Source organism: Triturus cristatus, chromosome 10 (assembly GCF_964204655.1).
Source record: "Triturus cristatus chromosome 10, aTriCri1.1, whole genome shotgun sequence".
In the NCBI taxonomy this organism is placed as follows: Eukaryota; Metazoa; Chordata; class Amphibia; order Caudata; family Salamandridae; genus Triturus; species Triturus cristatus.
The window spans coordinates 228,659,745-228,677,223 of record NC_140593.1 but is presented as its reverse complement, the minus strand read 5'-3'; the positions used below and the strand labels follow the sequence as shown (position 1 = coordinate 228,677,223).

At 40.1% G+C, this 17,479-nt stretch overlaps 1 protein-coding gene across 2 annotated transcripts in view; it reads right to left on the bottom strand.

Moving 5' to 3' along the window:
* The window catches only part of DYNC1I1 (dynein cytoplasmic 1 intermediate chain 1), a 1,604,297-nt gene that overhangs the window by 51,202 nt on the left and 1,535,616 nt on the right, over window positions 1-17,479 (bottom strand). For both annotated transcript variants that reach the window (XM_085630867.1, XM_085630869.1), the window contains exon 16: window positions 12,708-12,848. In XM_085630867.1, coding sequence (XP_085486993.1) covers window positions 12,708-12,848 — 141 coding nt within the window. The remainder of the gene's footprint in view (window positions 1-12,707; window positions 12,849-17,479) is intronic.

Genomic DNA, 17,479 nt, shown 5'->3' with positions numbered 1-17,479 from the left:
TTGACAACTCTTTAACTCAACCGCTGGATGTAGTCCCATTTTTTTCTTTTAAGAACCTGGTCTTACGGCATTTGCAAACCAAACATTTTCTGGGCTAATTGTTTATATAGAACATGGATTCCATATCCATCCTTCCAGTTAGTTCTTAATTATTGTAGGAGTTTCAATGAAATATTTTACAATTTATAACAGTCTTAATATGGCTTTTTGACCGAGTGAAGGATCATATGTACTCTATGAATGTATGTGGGCATACAAACCCTTGTGGTTGAGGAAATCCGTTTCTATGCTCAGTGTGCCAGGAGTACACCATGCACTTTCTCTTCAAAAGACTGCGCTGAGGAAATCTTAATTTCTTTCCAATTAATGCTAAAACTCACTTGTGAAGCCTTAAAGGGCCCACATTCTATGCCATTGCCCTCCGTACCTTCCATGTTGCCTCACATGTGGGTATCAAGTATCAGGTATCCATCTACATTTCGATTACATTGGGGCACCACACAAATATCAGTGATTTTGAAAGAAGAACAATGAATCTTGGCATGTAAAAGGAGGAGAAAAGCCTCAAACTCAGTGTAGTCAAGACTGAGGTTCAACTGCTGGACCTCAAAACATTTTGTGTGTTTCTTCAAAGCATGTAATAAACCCCGTTTCTAACTAAAGAACTTCACAGACTACATACATAAATTACCCCTGATTGTATGCAACTGTAGTTGGCAGCATAGTTAATGCCAAACTGGACTATGCAAATGCCATACACACTTACATACAAGAATACCAATTTAAACACAGAGGAAGTCCAGTATGCTGACAGTCCCATCATAGCAGGTTTAAAAAAATATAACTTGTTCTGCCCTTTCAGAAATGGCTTCATTGTTAAACAGAAGGGCTGCAACCTATAACACCTTTTATTTTTTTATGGCGTTTTATATAGCGCGAACTTGACCCAAAGGTATCGGATATCAGAGCGCTTTACACAAGCACCAGTTGTGTTACATGATGACACATTCATTTTTGTTAGGCACGGGGAGATTAAGTGATTTGCCCAGAATCACAGGACGTTGCGTGTCCTTGCAGAGACTCTGTCCCGGTTCCCCAGATTTGATGTCGACCACCCTAGCCAACTCCTCTCCTCTAACACCTTGTTTTTAGGTTTCTGTGAAGCTAAAAAGAGAGTGTGTAGTCCTGTCAAAAAGGCCAAATATAATTGGATCAACTTTTACTAGTAATAGGAGCCACCTCCCCCATCATCTTGTTCCATTAGGTCTCAACCCATCCCTTATTACCTAAAAAGGAAGACTAGGATTTTCTGATCATCCATTGCTGAATTGGGGTGGTCAACTTCTTGTGCCGATTCAGCCTTTAATGCGGTGTTACAAACTACATGTACAAAATAACATCATGTCATCTCATGTAGATAACAGAGTTTTATTGTGTGGTATAGCCTGCCCTTTTCTGCCTCCTAAGTATAGGGAGGGATTTATTAAAGATTTACTAAGAAACTGTCAAGGGCAAGTCAGTGGGCACATTTGATATACAAAGGTGACTCTACCAACAAACAACTGGTCATCCTGTGACAGTGATGAACCCACTACAACACCCATACTCTAAAAATAATCTGGCGAAGACAGAGGTAAATTTTTATATGATAACCCACTATAAACAAATTCCATTAATAACATTAATCGCTGATCTTTAATCATTACAGGATACACTATTTACAATCCTACAGAGGTCCTGTTTACAAACCTTAACGTTAAGATCAATTATACCATTGGCTATAGGTTCAGAACACTTTAGCCAAGGCAGGATATACTTTTTCTCAATAATTGCAGACTGGCAAAGAATTTCAAGAGAAACTTACTCCGCATCTCACACTGAAATTCTTTGTTGTGACAATTTTTAAAACTGCAGGGGAAGGCCTTCATTTGCAACCACTAAACGCCTAAGAGGGAAGCCACTGGAAGCAGTACCCAGCAGCATCACCGAAGACCTCCCCACAGATGCTAGCTTTGTGGCGCACAGTTATCGGGACAGGAGAATGGTATAGCTAAAAGCAATGCTCTTTGCTTAGCACATTAAATTCTGAACACTCACTGCTTCCCATTGTTACATTCTCCTAACACAGGCAGTAAAACTGAACTGCAGTTCAAGGAACAATGGGCTCTGCGTGCGACTTAGCCATCATGCCATCAATTTCAGAAGCCACAGCGTTGAGTCTCCGGCTCTTCACAATGGAAGTTACAGCTCCTTCCAGAGACCTTCAAGTATAATTTGGGGGGCTACTGGTAAGCATAAGCCTACAGTTTTTTTCCCACCAGAAATGCTTTTGTGTTACTCACTGTTTAAAATAGAAGGTATATGCATGCATGTGAGCAGCAGAGATCATTTCTCCTCTAAGATTCTGAAGGGGTGTTCAATAGGCGCACTCCTACAATGACAAGAATGCCCTGTTAGTGTTTCCCTGTGTATTCTATTGTTCAAGAGTGTTAGAACCCTCTCTGTAAATGTCATTGGCTGGATCAATGCTTGAAGTGCAATGTCGATAAAAGTACAATGGCGAACAAGAATGATAGCTGTGAATCTGCAATCACCGCATTTTGGAAACTTCTTCTAATGAGAGCTTTGCTGTTTTGGGAGCACGGTAGCGACATAAAGCTAAATTAGAATTAAAAAATGTAAAACAGTTAGATGCGCAAAGAATGTTTTAAAACCATAAAAGAAGATCAAATCAGCTAAATACAAATAATTCAAACACTGTATTTTTTGCATTTAAAATGATCATGTGTGTGCACAGTTAATGGTGTGTGAGCCCATAAAATAAAATCAGAATTGTAGAATAACTCAGTTAAGGTGTGCTTTTCAAACAAAGGGCCAGTACAGGCACTGCCGTCATTTGAGACACATTGTTTTTCAGTATTTCTCTTAGAAATTATTTGGTTGCTTAATACGCAACAAAAAGGCGGGACAACTAAAATGATATATTCAGTACTATATCATACAAGGTAAAACAGTGGACCTAAACCTGTGGTCTGTGGCCCCTTGGAGATCCGCAATGCATACGCAGGGGTGCCACAACTGCATAGAAAATGAAATAGCATTAATAGAATAATAAAGTGTATATAAATAAATAAGCAAAATGTACAACTGAAATGTTTAAAACGTTCTGTCAATGTAAATTAATTTTACACTGGAGGCTAATAGTGAAGTCTTCCATAATGATTCAGTGCGGGTCCGTAGGTTCCAGTAATGATTAAATGGGGGTCCTCATAAGTTAAAAGTTTAAGAACCACAGATGCAAAACATCAATTTTAATATTTATTGTTGAAACATACAGTATAAAACATGTATCGTTGTTACCATGTATTCTGAAATACAATATTACATTTTCCAAAGAGTTTTTCAATTTTCATTCTTGCGCAAAATGTGCAACAAAAAGGCGTGACGAATAAAAGAATATATTGTTTACTATATTATCCAATGTAAAATATCAATTCAAATATATGTCGTTGAAATATACTATATTGTAAAACATGCATTGTTAACATGTACTCTGCATTATTTCCCCAGCTGCGTAAAGGTGGCAAAGAAGCTGTCGCAATACCTCTCAAGTCAAAAGCATGTAAAAATACGTCAATAAATGCGTGCATTCACGTTTACCTGACTCGTGTGCAGTTTAATTTATATTAAATGTGTTTTACGTGTTCTGGTAGCAACCTACTGTCAAGCATTCTATTTAGTCAAATGTCAAGGCATACAAACTCGTAGTATCTTCCATCAAAAATATGTCATTCTATAAAAAAATCTGACGTCTTTTTTTTATTGCCAGGGAGCTGTTTATTCCGGGCATCTGTGTGCTGCAATGGTGCCCGTAGAAAGTCTATCAGTCCACCTGTTCATGAACACTTCGCAGTGGTGAGTAAATACTAGTCATCCCTGCACAAAAGACTTCAGGATGTTTTGGACACTTATCCGGAGACAAATATTAGGTTAGGCAAACAAATGAACAAAGGTTTGGCGTGTTTAAGTCGTGTCCTCCTCTGTCATAATTCACTTTAGAAGTCGTCTGACGAACCACTGAAAAATGCAGCACGGGTTGCTGGAGGGCAGGGGAATCAGTCTGCGCTCATTCCGGGACGGCGAAACCAAACAAACAAGCATAGGTTCGTGTAACACGCACAAAGCTGCAATATGGAATGACAAGATTTTACCAGCAGTATGACTGCTTGGTAATGTTTTATACTTCTGTATTCATTGTTTGGATATTGGGATTTGAAAAATAAGCTGTCATGTAATTCACGGGAATTGTTTCACACCGGTGAGTAATTTTCCATATTCCACTGAAATTACATCTTTTTATTGAATTATGATCTTGAAACAATGGGACACTTGCTAGGATTTCCTTCTAAGTTTGAGAAGGCAGTTCATTTTACACGCATTTTACAAATGAAGAATACACACAACACAAACATCAGCTGCCCATTGTTGGCTGAACCTCGTAAAGAGCGTCTGCAAACACTCCTGCTGCCTTTAGGTAAAGCACACTTTTAAAACCTCAACTGGATTGCATTATGCTGCAACACTTACATAGCGCTTACTGTGGCGTGCAGAAGCACTTGCCTACATAGGCATCATGCTACACCGTGTACGGTGTGCGGCTGGAAGAATAAAAAATACTTCACTACAACCTTACACATATGGACTCTATTTTCTCTTGTTTTTAGCATGGGGAAGCAACTAGGTAGAATGCAACATACTTAACACATGGCCTTCAATGAGAGAGAGAGAGAGAGAGAGTGTGTATATTTTTCATACCATACTAATATATATATATATATATATATATATATATATATATATATATATATATATATATATATATATATATATATATATATATATATATATATATATATATATATATATATATATATATATATATATATATATATATATATATATATATCTTTATCTTCCCTTATACCATAATAAGTTAAAATATATATATATATTGAACATCATAAACCACTCAGTCTTGAACATTATAAACCCCTCCGTCTTTGGTAGAGCATTCCAATGAAATAAGAAATGCTGACTACAGTGAATCCTTGTCTTTATCAATATGGTATACATACAAATACTTAATGGTCAACATCTATTATGGTGCAACAATGCCATTTTTGGGTTCCAGTGATATTTACAAACCATTCGGACTTTGGTCTTCCAGTATGTTGTACAATCAGTAAAACCACTCAATAGCACTGTAGAACCCTCATATGTATATCCGCTATTTTTAGTGCTCTAATTAATACTTTATCATCCACACCAATATTCTTGATTTTGGGCATTTTTAAGACTATTTTGTTCTGCAAAAGTTGTGGTATGGTCTTGAAGCTAGGTTACACAATACAGAGATAGTACACCTGGGTTGTTTAATTTTTATTTTATTCTTAAGTTTTATAAAGCACGGATTATGCTCTGGGAAATAACAACAGCGCACTTTAAAGGGTGCAAGACATTATCTCCGCATAGAAATAGAGTACTAGGGAGCATGTGAAAAAACAAATGTCTGGTCATACAAACCAATTTAGATGTCTATATACATAGAAATTGAAATCCAGGCAATTAAGTTCTACATGCTTCTTTAAAAAGTAATCAACAATAGGTTGTCATCCCAGCTCTCACATTTGGCCAAATGTTGTCATTTTGGGCAAATCATTTGATCTCTCTGTACCACAGTACCCATATCTACAAAAATTAGAAGTGCACAAAAACCAAGGAAACGGCAGTAACATTCTTTTTTTTAACAATGCATGCTTCATTATACACCTCTAAGCCTTTTATTTACTCATAGTGAGTAACCTGTTCATATCACAGCTAAGCTATACTCCTCTACTAAGCTTGCATGAGAGTGAAACACTAGAGGTTGTTTTACACTAGTCTAGGAGTGCTTGGGTGGCCCTCTACTAATTTAAACACTGTAATGCTTTGCCTGGAACAATAAATGCTTATGTTGCCTTCTCGCTAAGCATGAACGGTATACTGGGAATCTAGTGTATAAACACTTTGCCAGAATACAGGCATTGCAGTGGGCTAAAACACAGTGTTCCATTAAGGATTGATGGGCTTCACATGGAATGTCCTTTGTCTAAAGTGAGAGGTTGCCCAGGGTTTATTCTTCGGTCGAATGTATGTTAATGAAAGCGAAACATGTGTCATCATTTGCTTTTATTGTATTCCAAGATGGCTTGTATGGCATTTTACTAATTCAATAGATGCAATCGTGTGCATGGAATGTTAAATGACTATGACATTTTCAGCCTTGGTATGGATGGTAGTTTGCTTATCCAGTGTTTACAGATTTTGCCAGAAGGCAGACATTTAAGCTGTAGAAAACAGAGTGTCCTTACTAGACTAATGTGTTTCACTTAGAAGGCTTTGTCTAAAATGGGAACTTACTCTAAGTTCTTTGCAATGTTTACCACAATTTACATATTACTCTAACCTTCGGGGTATTCTGGTTATCTTTATAGCGGGTAACTTGTTCATAATGGACTAAGCTGTACTCCACTGATGATGAGCTCCAAATAGAGGTAAATCTCTCGCCCAGAGTAGCTTTCACTCTGATACAGGTGGCCTTCAACATGGTATTTTACTAATTTAAAAGCTGCAAATACTTTCTCTGAAATGGCCAACATTTATGTATTTTTCTGGATTGCCGCGATTGGTACTTTGCTAATTTAATGTTTAATAATACTATGAGCTAAAATAAGTGCTATTAGTTGATTGATGCTCTGCACTCGTAATGCACTCCACCTACAATGGGAAGTAGCGCAGGGTACACTCTTCTGTTTTTCGTAGTTAATGCATACTTTATTAGTATTTTACTTAAACACCTATATTAATCACCGCTCAAAGAAATTACACATCTACACATTTCTCGCGGGCCACAAAAGATCGTCGTGTCTCAACATTAAGCCTATAATTCAGTGATCATGTGCTGAGCGAAGGTGAAATTGCAAACTAATTTCATATGGATGGAATAAATAGTTCAACCTGTTAACAAATGCCTTGATCAGTTTGCCAGCTGAAACAACTTTGGAAGGTATCCATTATTTCAGAAAGAGGAGCAATGAGACAACCTGATATGCAAATTCTTCTGCATCTGTACTGCTTGTCCATTTTCTGATTTTTCAGAGGCTCTCAGATTAATAAGAGACTTCACACCAGATACTCCTAGAAAAGAGTGAATCTTACATACAATACACCCTCAACAATGTTTTCATCTCTGTTGGCTATTGTCAGGATTACTTTAGTGTGTAGCGCAGCCACAAATAGTAGTAAACTGCCCAGCCATTTTAATTCCACATTGGGTTACCAGAAATCATTAAACAAAATACAAACTTGTTGTGAGACTAAAACTACTAAGAACAGAACTTTGAAAGTGCCTTTTGTTCCCTATGGACTTAGCTGAACAACTCAATCCATGAGCCGACACATAGTGGTACTCCCTCTGCTAATGTCTTACCATAGCTTTCCTAAGCACTACTTGATGCATACTTCGTGTCAATAAAGGCACCTAGTGCAAGTTTCCCCAGACAGCCAGAAGGAGATTGGTAGTGTTACTGATTCTGTCCTTAAGGCTGCTTCCAGGAAAAGGCAGGCCATGTGTGTGGCACCTATGGTTCTATGGACATGAAACATAGATGCCGGCATAGTGAAAATAGCTGAGAAGAAAGAAAGAAAGAAAGAAAGCCTCTGATACAAGGATATCTTTTCAAGGCCACATCGGATCATCACTGTTTGTACTCTGGAGTCTTAGGCAGAGCTTCCAGTTTTGCAACATGTTGCAGCCTATGAAAAACAGCACGGCTTCTATAGTGTCAGTCCCTTGGCAACATGCCTGAAATGTGACTGATAGTACCCCAGGTACATGATCTCCATCAAGATGCTCATTCTTCTCGATAATTGTAAGAGTTTTTTATGGGCTACTTCTAATTGTTCAAGACACGTTTATGGGCCTAAGCAATACACCTCAACAGAAATTACAGCGCCAATTGTTAACAAATTCTACCTTCTGCCTACTTATTTTATGGACTGCTCATGAAACAAAAAAGATAAAACCTAAAGCATTCTTTTTTTTTCTCCATTTAAGCACACTGGTAGTAAACCGTGGTGCTGGTTGAAAATGTCAGAACACTAGAACAAAAAAACCCCAATATTAAATCATACTTCAGCCATGACTTCCACTCCCTTGAAGTCGCGAGTGTCCTGTGAAAATGTGGCTGTTACTATCGCAATCTCGCTTCGTAATGTGGACAAACCCTGCCAAAGATTAAGAATTACCGCTCAAATGTTGGTGTATGGCGGAGCTGTTTCTGTATTATTATAATCTATGCTATTTAAGGAACTTGGCTATAATTGTGTGTTTTTTAAGAGATGTGCGTGCATATTGCTTTAATGAGCTAATAAGAAAAAGTGACATAGTATTACATATAGACATCAGCAGATCAAAGCACATGCTGGCGTCCTTCAAGCTACTATAGTCTGTCTGCTACATAGGTCTCTATGCTAATTATAATCAGACTGAACTATTCGTTAAGGGCTTTCACTGTACATGCCTCCTTTGATGTTCAAAGCATTCTACTCCAGACTGAACACCTATTACCTGTCGCCCCGGCTCCCATAGTAAACGAGCAGAGAGCAAGGAAAGCCGCACCGGTAGCTTTAAGCGCCAGACATGAAAGGGTTAATTTAAAAAAGAAAATGTTCAGCATGTTGGCATAGTCTGTGTCAAAACTTAAAGGATGCTTTGGTGTTACTGATGACACCAGAAGGACACGCTGTCTGCAGCCCGGGGAAGGCTCTTGGTAGGCAGCGGGCCCCCTTTGCGCCCTGTAGCTGTGTTCTTTTTAATTAAATAGACCGCATTGCTTCCTGCTCCAGACACTTCAAAAGACTTCTCTCCGGCTTAGCCACTTGTCACAGACGTTGTAAGACTGCTCTCTAGATCTGCTCGCGAGGACATGCAGCAGTAAATATGCGCTTTAAAAGGACTTTGACAAACTGAAATGTACATATCTCTGGATAAGGAACATGGATTCCCTTAGCATCGCATCAGCTTTCTTTCTGCACCGCGATTGCTGAATATATCAACACAGCAAGAATTAAAAAAAAAAAATCGACTGAAGTACTTGACTGTGCAACTTTTCAGCCGGTGGAAATAATAGTGTGAACTTGAGTATTTGATGGAAATTGACTGTATAACCCATGTTTATGCTGTGCTATAATTGGTTAACGCCATGTGACATTAAAATCTGGCATGAATATTGCCAATCATACTTTCCTTCCTGCAAGTAACCAGCTCTAAGGGGCATCAAACATGTGCCAACATGGAGGGAAAATGGGATGCTGTTTGGAACAGAGGCAAATATCAAGTTAAAACATCATTTGACAGATAAGTGCAATGAAAAAGATAAACGTAACATTACAGTTGTCTGTTCCTATGGGAAAAACAATCTATAATTAGGATGGAATTAAATACACATTTTAGTTCTTCAAACAGGTTGTTATTTGCTTAAGCACAATGCTGAACTATAATATGGTTTTGCTAGACTGAATTGTCACAAAGGAACTTAAAAAATACACGGTACTGCATTTTTAAATAGAAGCGCGGAATCCAGTAATGCGGCTGCACATTGCAATACTCTCCAGTGATATTTCTATACACAGCTATTAGAGAAATTCAAGTTATAGCCTACCATTCATTCGAGATTCACTGTGGCAACATGTTCTTATGATGGCTTAATTTTCATTATTCAATTATTTATTTTGGACTTAACCATTATACATTATCATTAAATGGACCTCAACACGGAGACTATTAATGTGCTTTCTAATGCAGATACAAATCTCGATAATCCTCTCCTAAACTCGTGTAATAGTCATGTTAAATGTACGTCATAAAAAGTTACAAAGCTATAAGTGGAAATGCATTTGCCTTGGGGCTATGGGAGATTGCCTGTGTGGAAGTAAGAGATTGCACATGCAGCATAACAAGGGATTCAGGGGATGTAGAGGCACTTCTATATATTTTTAAACACGTGTATTTATGTAGATATCTATAAACTCGAACACAGAGATATACATAGCAATATACAATTGCCTTTTTAATTGGTGGGTGTACGTACACACGTTATTATATGTGCCTGTATACAAATGAAAATGAACAAAAAAGGTTGTGAAACTATGCATACTACTCACTTGAAAATACTAGGATATAAATGTGCAATACATGTTTTTACACACATTTACTTGCAAATAATATATGCATGTATCTGTCTACATATAGACATACGGTTTTATACCTATGTACATGCAAATAAACACAAACTCCTACCTACATATTTAGACTTGGGTACATGCATAAATATGTTTTTGAACTGAGGGATCTAACTAAGTTGGTGTTTGATTTATGAAACTACACTGGTTATCGCTCAATTTACAGGATTTCGAGCGGTATTCAGTACTTCTTGTTGAGGTGCCTGACAGTAAAATAAATTCAAATAGAGAACGTGTTTAGGAATTTCCCTGATAAATCCGAATGCTTTTATTATATAGTGCTGTGTATTGATATGACCTACTGTCCTCATTCAATTTTAATTTATATCATGAGAGAAACACAATCGTCATTTAGAAATAAAATGAATCACTTATTTCGATAAGATTCAACTTTGTGTTTGGTCTGTGCATATTTAGGCTACAAAGGCTTATTTTTTCAATTTTAAAAATGGTAAAATACACATTTGAAATGTACTCTCCTGGCTTTCTGACAACTACCATATTAACATGACAGATGGCTTACCAGTGGGCACTGCTCAAAGACGGGCAACTGTTTCTGCTGGATATAATGCAGCAATATGTTTCTGGCCTGGTACACCGACTCAGCACTTGATGCCCTAAACCTTACCCCATGACTCAATACATGATGGGAAGTTGCACGTTTTTCCTATCCAGGCATCTACTGTGGAACATCCCTGCAATACAGCTAGGTGTTGTTGATAGTACACAAATTAAACCTAGGCACTTTCTATGTTCATTCACATCCATTTCTTTTTAGTGTTGAGTTTATCAACTGAGAAAATTGGTGCCACTGGTGGGGAGTGTAGCACTCTACACAGAAAAATATAACATAACCTAACAAGACTGAAAGTATTTTGTTTGACTTTGTCACACGTTTAAAATAAAATACACTGGGTTGTAAAGCAGAGAAAGGGATCATTTCGAGGAAGAAGTGTGGGCTGATGTTTGCGAGTGAGCATATAAGCAAGGCCGCACAGACTTGTAGGTACACTTTCATCATCTACAGTATGGGCAGTAGCTGATGGTACATAACCATTACGTTGTTTTTCTTTAAACAGGGTTCCATTTACATAACATTTACATGTGGGGTAAAAAACAAAGGTTTTGGTTTTATTTTGAGAAACACCTAATCTAGGAAATAATAATTAAGCCTGTTTTGCTGCAGGTGTTCTGAAGAAGTGCTCAAGAAAAGTGTTGTATTTTTTTTCTTTATTTTGACTATCTAACCTTTGAAATGTCCTTGATCATAGCAATGGGCTATCGCTGAAAAGCATACTGTACAGTATTTTCCTGATCGTTCTACAATACATCACAATAAATATTTAAAAATGTTGAATCTGTTAAAAAGAGTGACTTCTATTTATGACTGTATCATTTGGGCTGCTAACATTTTAAACGTCTTAAAGGCCACAAAGGAGACCCTTGATAGGGTGGGTGTCTGGGGCCAAGAAACATGCCTAAATCATGCCATCCAACCTTTTGACTGCCCGTGGAGGAGGAAGACAATTGCCAACATAGTGCCCCCCCCCCCCCGTCCCCGTCCCCCTTTCAATGCGAGAGTCCATTGTATGGCGAGTGAAGCTGCTTTCTAAAAGCTAAGGGAGCGAGCACCCTTTAGATAGTCATTCAACTTGTGGGTGTGGTGGCTTTGATGGTGATTTAAGTGGCACTGCAAGAAACTCAGAACTTCAAAGTGCATGTGGTGTCTGACTCGCATGCAACTCGGCAGAGCAACAAAAAAAGTACAGAGTTAAATCAGGCCAGTTATCTAAGCCCACATTTTCAGGACTATCTTGCTAGTAAAAAAGGCTAACATTTGAATAGCGGTTTCTTAATGTAAGAAAATAAAATAAAGTTTGCTCTTTCTGGTGGCGTACTTTGTTTATGGGTCAAAGACAAATTCGATTCCAGTAGAACACATGGCACAGTGGGAATATTATCACCAGAGGAAAATGAGCCTACGAATACTTTTTTTTCTCCAAAGTTTTGTTTGACTTTCCCTCTCCCTGTTTACCTGACTTTAGCTTGCTTTAATTGCTCTCCTGTTTATATGTCTTTACCTTGCTTTAATTGTTTCCCTGTTTACCTGACTTTACCTTGCTTTAATTGTTTAGTGACGGTGAAATCATACCAAAGGCCGTGACATAAATTGAAACAATATTGGATTTGTAAAGCTAAAATTAAATCTTCCTTGTTGGACGGTAGCTGCTGTGTTTGTCTAAACTAATATGAATGTCTTTAAGACAAGGTACAACAAAAAGAAGCCCCCTCCTGTTCCACAAGCTCCCGTTTTCCCCCCCAAGCCCCCGGGCCCGCGCCGCCCTGCCCCTCCCCCTCCTGCTCACCTCGGTATCCTTGTTAAGGTCCCAGAGATCCAGGCGCCCCATCCCGTCCACGCATGCGAAGAGCCCGGGATGCACCGTTGACCACATGACGTCGTACACATAGTCCGCATTGTCTTCAAAGGAGTACAGCGGCCTGTTGTGCTGCGAAGAGAGAGAGGGAGAGGCGGCGTGAAGACTCTGTGGCGCTGTCGCTGCCCCGGGCTGTCTGCCGAGTCTAATTAAAACAACTTTGCACATTTACCAAGTGTCATAAAACTCCCGAGATGAAAGCCCCTGCCAAGGTGTACTGCTGGCTTTCATGTTACAAAACCACTGTCCACTGGCACGGGTGGGAGGGGCGGGCGCAAGCAGTTATAGTTGTCTGCATGACGTTCCGGACAGGTATGCTTCCAGCGCTGCGAAAAGGATGCTTTGCAAGTCTCCCCCACCCCCCCAGACATGAATCACGTTGAGGTCTGTAGTGATAAGGATCCCGGGACTGGTGAGGGGATGGCAGGCGTCCCGTGCTGGAGGACCCTGGCGGAGGAGCTCGCGCCAGACAGGGGCAGACTGCCATCTAGCGGCAGCCCGCGGGCGGCCGCAGCCCGCAGCCGGAGGGCGCCTCGCCTTACAGTAGCTGTCTCCGGATAAGCCGCAGACAGGGAGACGTGCCCGTTCCTTCTGCAATTGACATGAAAGGGGCCGGAGGCTATCAGCACTTTCCGGGATTCTTTCACTTTCAGAGCCGCCGCTTCCCGCAGCTTTATCTCATCTCCCCATCTAGTGCTGGTTTCCCCTCGTGTGTGATTTACGCGAGCGCTGCCCAGCCCCGCGCGCTGCCTGTAGACACTGAAGGAAAACAAATCACAGAAGCAATCTGCTTATTACTGCCATGAAATATGCGGCGCGCATTATCTTTTTAAATCTGTTCTGAAATTCGCGCATGTGCTTCTATCCATAACAATTATACGAATGTGAACAGAAGAAAACAAGGCTAGGAAGAAAATGACGGTGCTTACAGGGGGCTCGCATTTCTATAAATACCGGAACAGCTATGAAAAAAGTAAGCCACATTGCAATCTGCACTTAGCTTCCAGCTCTGTGCTCTTAACTGCAAATGAGTAATTTTCACATCATCTTCAGATGCATTGAAAATACACACGGGGATGTACGTTTCTGTACGACTTCAGAAGGTCCCAGAAAGCAATCCGGGAATTAAATGCAACGGAACGGCGCGAATTACTGCTCAAGTGAAGTCAAACACGTTATATTTCTATTAGGGAGCATAATTTACACCTGAAAAGGGACAACAAAATCCTTTATTGTACCCCACCACTCCAACAAAAACCTCAAGTCTCACTCATTGTGAGTGAGAGTCACACATGTGGTGGCCAGGGAGACCCTCCTGCTCACAACAGGTTAAATTTGCACCTGGAAAAAAGAGCTAGAACTAGAACGCTAAATGCACTTCTTTTTAAAGCTCTGCGGTGTGCAGAGCATCTCCTGGGAGTTATAAAAACTTCAGGAAATACGCCGACCACGACACAAGCCCTCCTACAGACTGCCTAATTTCATGCAAGCAGCCGCTTTCATAGCGCTGCTCCACTATTTTTTGGAATCCACGTGTCTACTACTTAAGTGAAGTTTAGTTGTAATGTTAATAATTTTGTATTTTTTAAAATTATTTTACCTAAGAATTCTAAAAACTTAAGTAGTTTGCTCTAATGTGCATTTGGTTCCAAGGTGCCGTTTCAGAATACATAGCACAATTCTTGCTAGAAGTACTGCATCTGTAATGTACAGTACAATTAGGGCTAATAGTACTGCTACTATTACTTCTAGTACCATTACTACAATTAGTGCCAAGGGTACTGCTACAACAATATTATTACTTATATTACTCACACTATTTACATTTGGTATTCTACTATTAGTGTTTGTTAATACTCATTACATTAGTACTCTACTGGGATTCATTTTTGTACTACCAGCATTTCAGCTAATAGCGACACTACTGCGAGCAGTATTGTGCGATTACCACTATTAACGATTGATTTTAATGTTACAAGTACTACTAATACTCAATCTACTACGACTGAAAATCTAGTACTAATGTTGCTATTGATCATACTAATACTGTTACTAACATGGCTCATCGTACTGTAGCACTTCTGTTTCTACAACTTCTGGTGCTACTACTAATACCACATCTACAATCAGCAGTAGTAGCATGGGGCCAAATCAGCAGAGGGATGCAAGTAGCAGCAGAAGGTATTTTTCACTGTTGTCACATAACAGTATTGGAATGACGTTCTTTGCTATCAGTAACTGGAACATACAAGGCTAAAAAAGTTTATTTTTGGAGAGAAAACAACAAAAGACTTTACAAAAAAGATTAGCAGCACAATATTGTTTTCTGTGTGGTGTGTCATAGCTTCATAACAAGATACCGATAAGCTGAGGTTTTTTATCTGAAAATCACAAAAAAGAAACAAGATAGGTAATCGGAGGCATTAGACCGGATTGAAAAGCGGAATAAAATCAGCACATTTATATTGCAAGGAGAAATTCAACAACACCTGGACCTTTGCTTCTGTGCATCATACATTCAACTTGCCAGCTCCCTTAACTTTTAGAAGCCATCCACACTACCATGCATACCAAAATATTTAAGCATGATTACAGGTACATAAATGTACTAGTATATACTCACCCAGGGACAACAACGCAGCCTGAAAAATAATACTCCCACTCTAAACACTACCAATTAACAAAAAAAATCCTAGACACCTAAACGGGCAGCCATTGGAAATAGTTTGCTAAAAAGCTGGCTATAACCAGTGCATTCCATTGACCTGGTTCACACTTTTGTGGCTATCCTGATAAGACATTTATCCCAGCGACCAGTAACTGGTGTGGACTGTGGGGTGTTTCAGAGTGTGAAGCATAGAACATTCATATCATGGCAACCAGTTATGAAAACAATAGAACATGGCTATATACGCGTAGTTTACTAATGCAATATACCTCTATTCCGACCTGTATTAATTTCCATGTGACCTAAACAGGTTCCAACATGCCAATACACCCACCATTATTCTACAAACTCATCAAAAATTGCACCAAATTGTATTACATTCTTTATTTTATCTATAGCATAATTTCTTTAGACATGAACAACTTTTTTGTATAAATGTGTATATTTTTATCTTTTTTATATCCACATTTCAATAAAAATGTACAAAAATACATATATACATACAGTACTGTTGTTGTCTTTTCAAAACAGTAACGCCAAGATAAATGGCTTACCCAAGACTCGCTTCTTTGAATACACATATAAATAGACCCCCAGCAACCTACACCTATTCATTCTCATCAGACATACACACTCATTCAATCTGCAATTATAATTGTTCATACAAACCACAAGAGATTCGACTCTATGAAGGATCCCAGATTGTATTCGAGACGGGCAGTATTAGTTGTTGCCAACAGACACAGCTTCTGATGGATTTATCTCTCAGGGACCACTCCTCAGGGGTGATTTTGGTCTACGCTCGTTTCAGTGGCCAAGCCACCTTCCTCAGGACCAAGATGTAATAGATAAATCTCAGAAAAACCAGGGGTTGTCTGCGGGTTACTAAAAGACAAAGGTATTTATATATATATGGGGGGTATCGGCAAATTACACGCTGCAAACGCGGCTTCTGGCGCACTGCTGCTCAGAGGATGAAGTTCACTTGTGTCTTGAGGTCCTCAGGACACAAGAGGACCTCATCCCCCCACCAGCAGTGCGCCAGAAGCCACGTTTGCAGAGTGGTGTAAATAGGGGCGTAGCCTCGGAACACCTCTCTGCAACGCAGCTCTGTGGCGCTTACTGGAAGTACCTGGTGGGCTAGTTGGCCCCAGGGACCCTCAGGATTGAAGGGGACTTAATCACCAATTTACAACGCGCCAGGGGGCATGTTTGCACACTTGTTATGTCTGACCCGCTGGTGCATTGTAAGTTGGGGATTAAGTCCCCTTGAATCCTGAGGGGCCCTGGGTGCCAACTAGCCCACCAGGTACCTCCAGTAAGCGCCACAGAGCTGTGTTGCAGAGAGGTGTAAAAAGGCGAGTTGCCGGTTTCTTTTTTCTTTATTCTTAGTTTATAGGAGGGGGGGCTGCGTGGCCCCCCCTTCCATGTGCCACATTTGGCCCTGGGGACCCCATCTCCCGGGGCCTGAGCATTTTCTTTTTTCTTTAAAAAAAAATGGGAAGGGGGCCACTTCCCTGTGCCACTGTTGACCCCGGAGATCCCATCCCCGGGGCCTGGCCTGGTTTATTTATTTGTGTTATATTTGCGGGGAGGGGGGGCGTGTGGCCCCCTCCCCTGGGCCATTTCTGGGCCTGGGTACCCCATCCCCCGGGGCCCAGCCAGTTTTCTTTTTAAATTAATGCGGAGGGGTGCCACATGGCGCCCCTCCCGGGCCACTCCTGGCCCCAGGGAACCCATCCCCCCGGACTGGCCCTTTGCGCTGGAGACAGTGGGTGAGCCCCAATGCCCCCTCGGTTCTACTGAGTCACAAGCTGGCTGCCAACACTTCCTGGTTTGGAGTGTTGGCAGCCAATCAGATTGAAGCTCATGCCCGTTCGCAAACCCTCCTCGGTGCTCAGATATCAAAACTTTTCTTTTTCTAATTTCTCAGGAACTACTGAACGGATTTACACCATTTAAAAAAAGGGCTCTTTCTGAACCAAGGGCTACCTTTCTGCCGAATTTTGTGTAATTCCGTTAAGCAGTTCGGTCT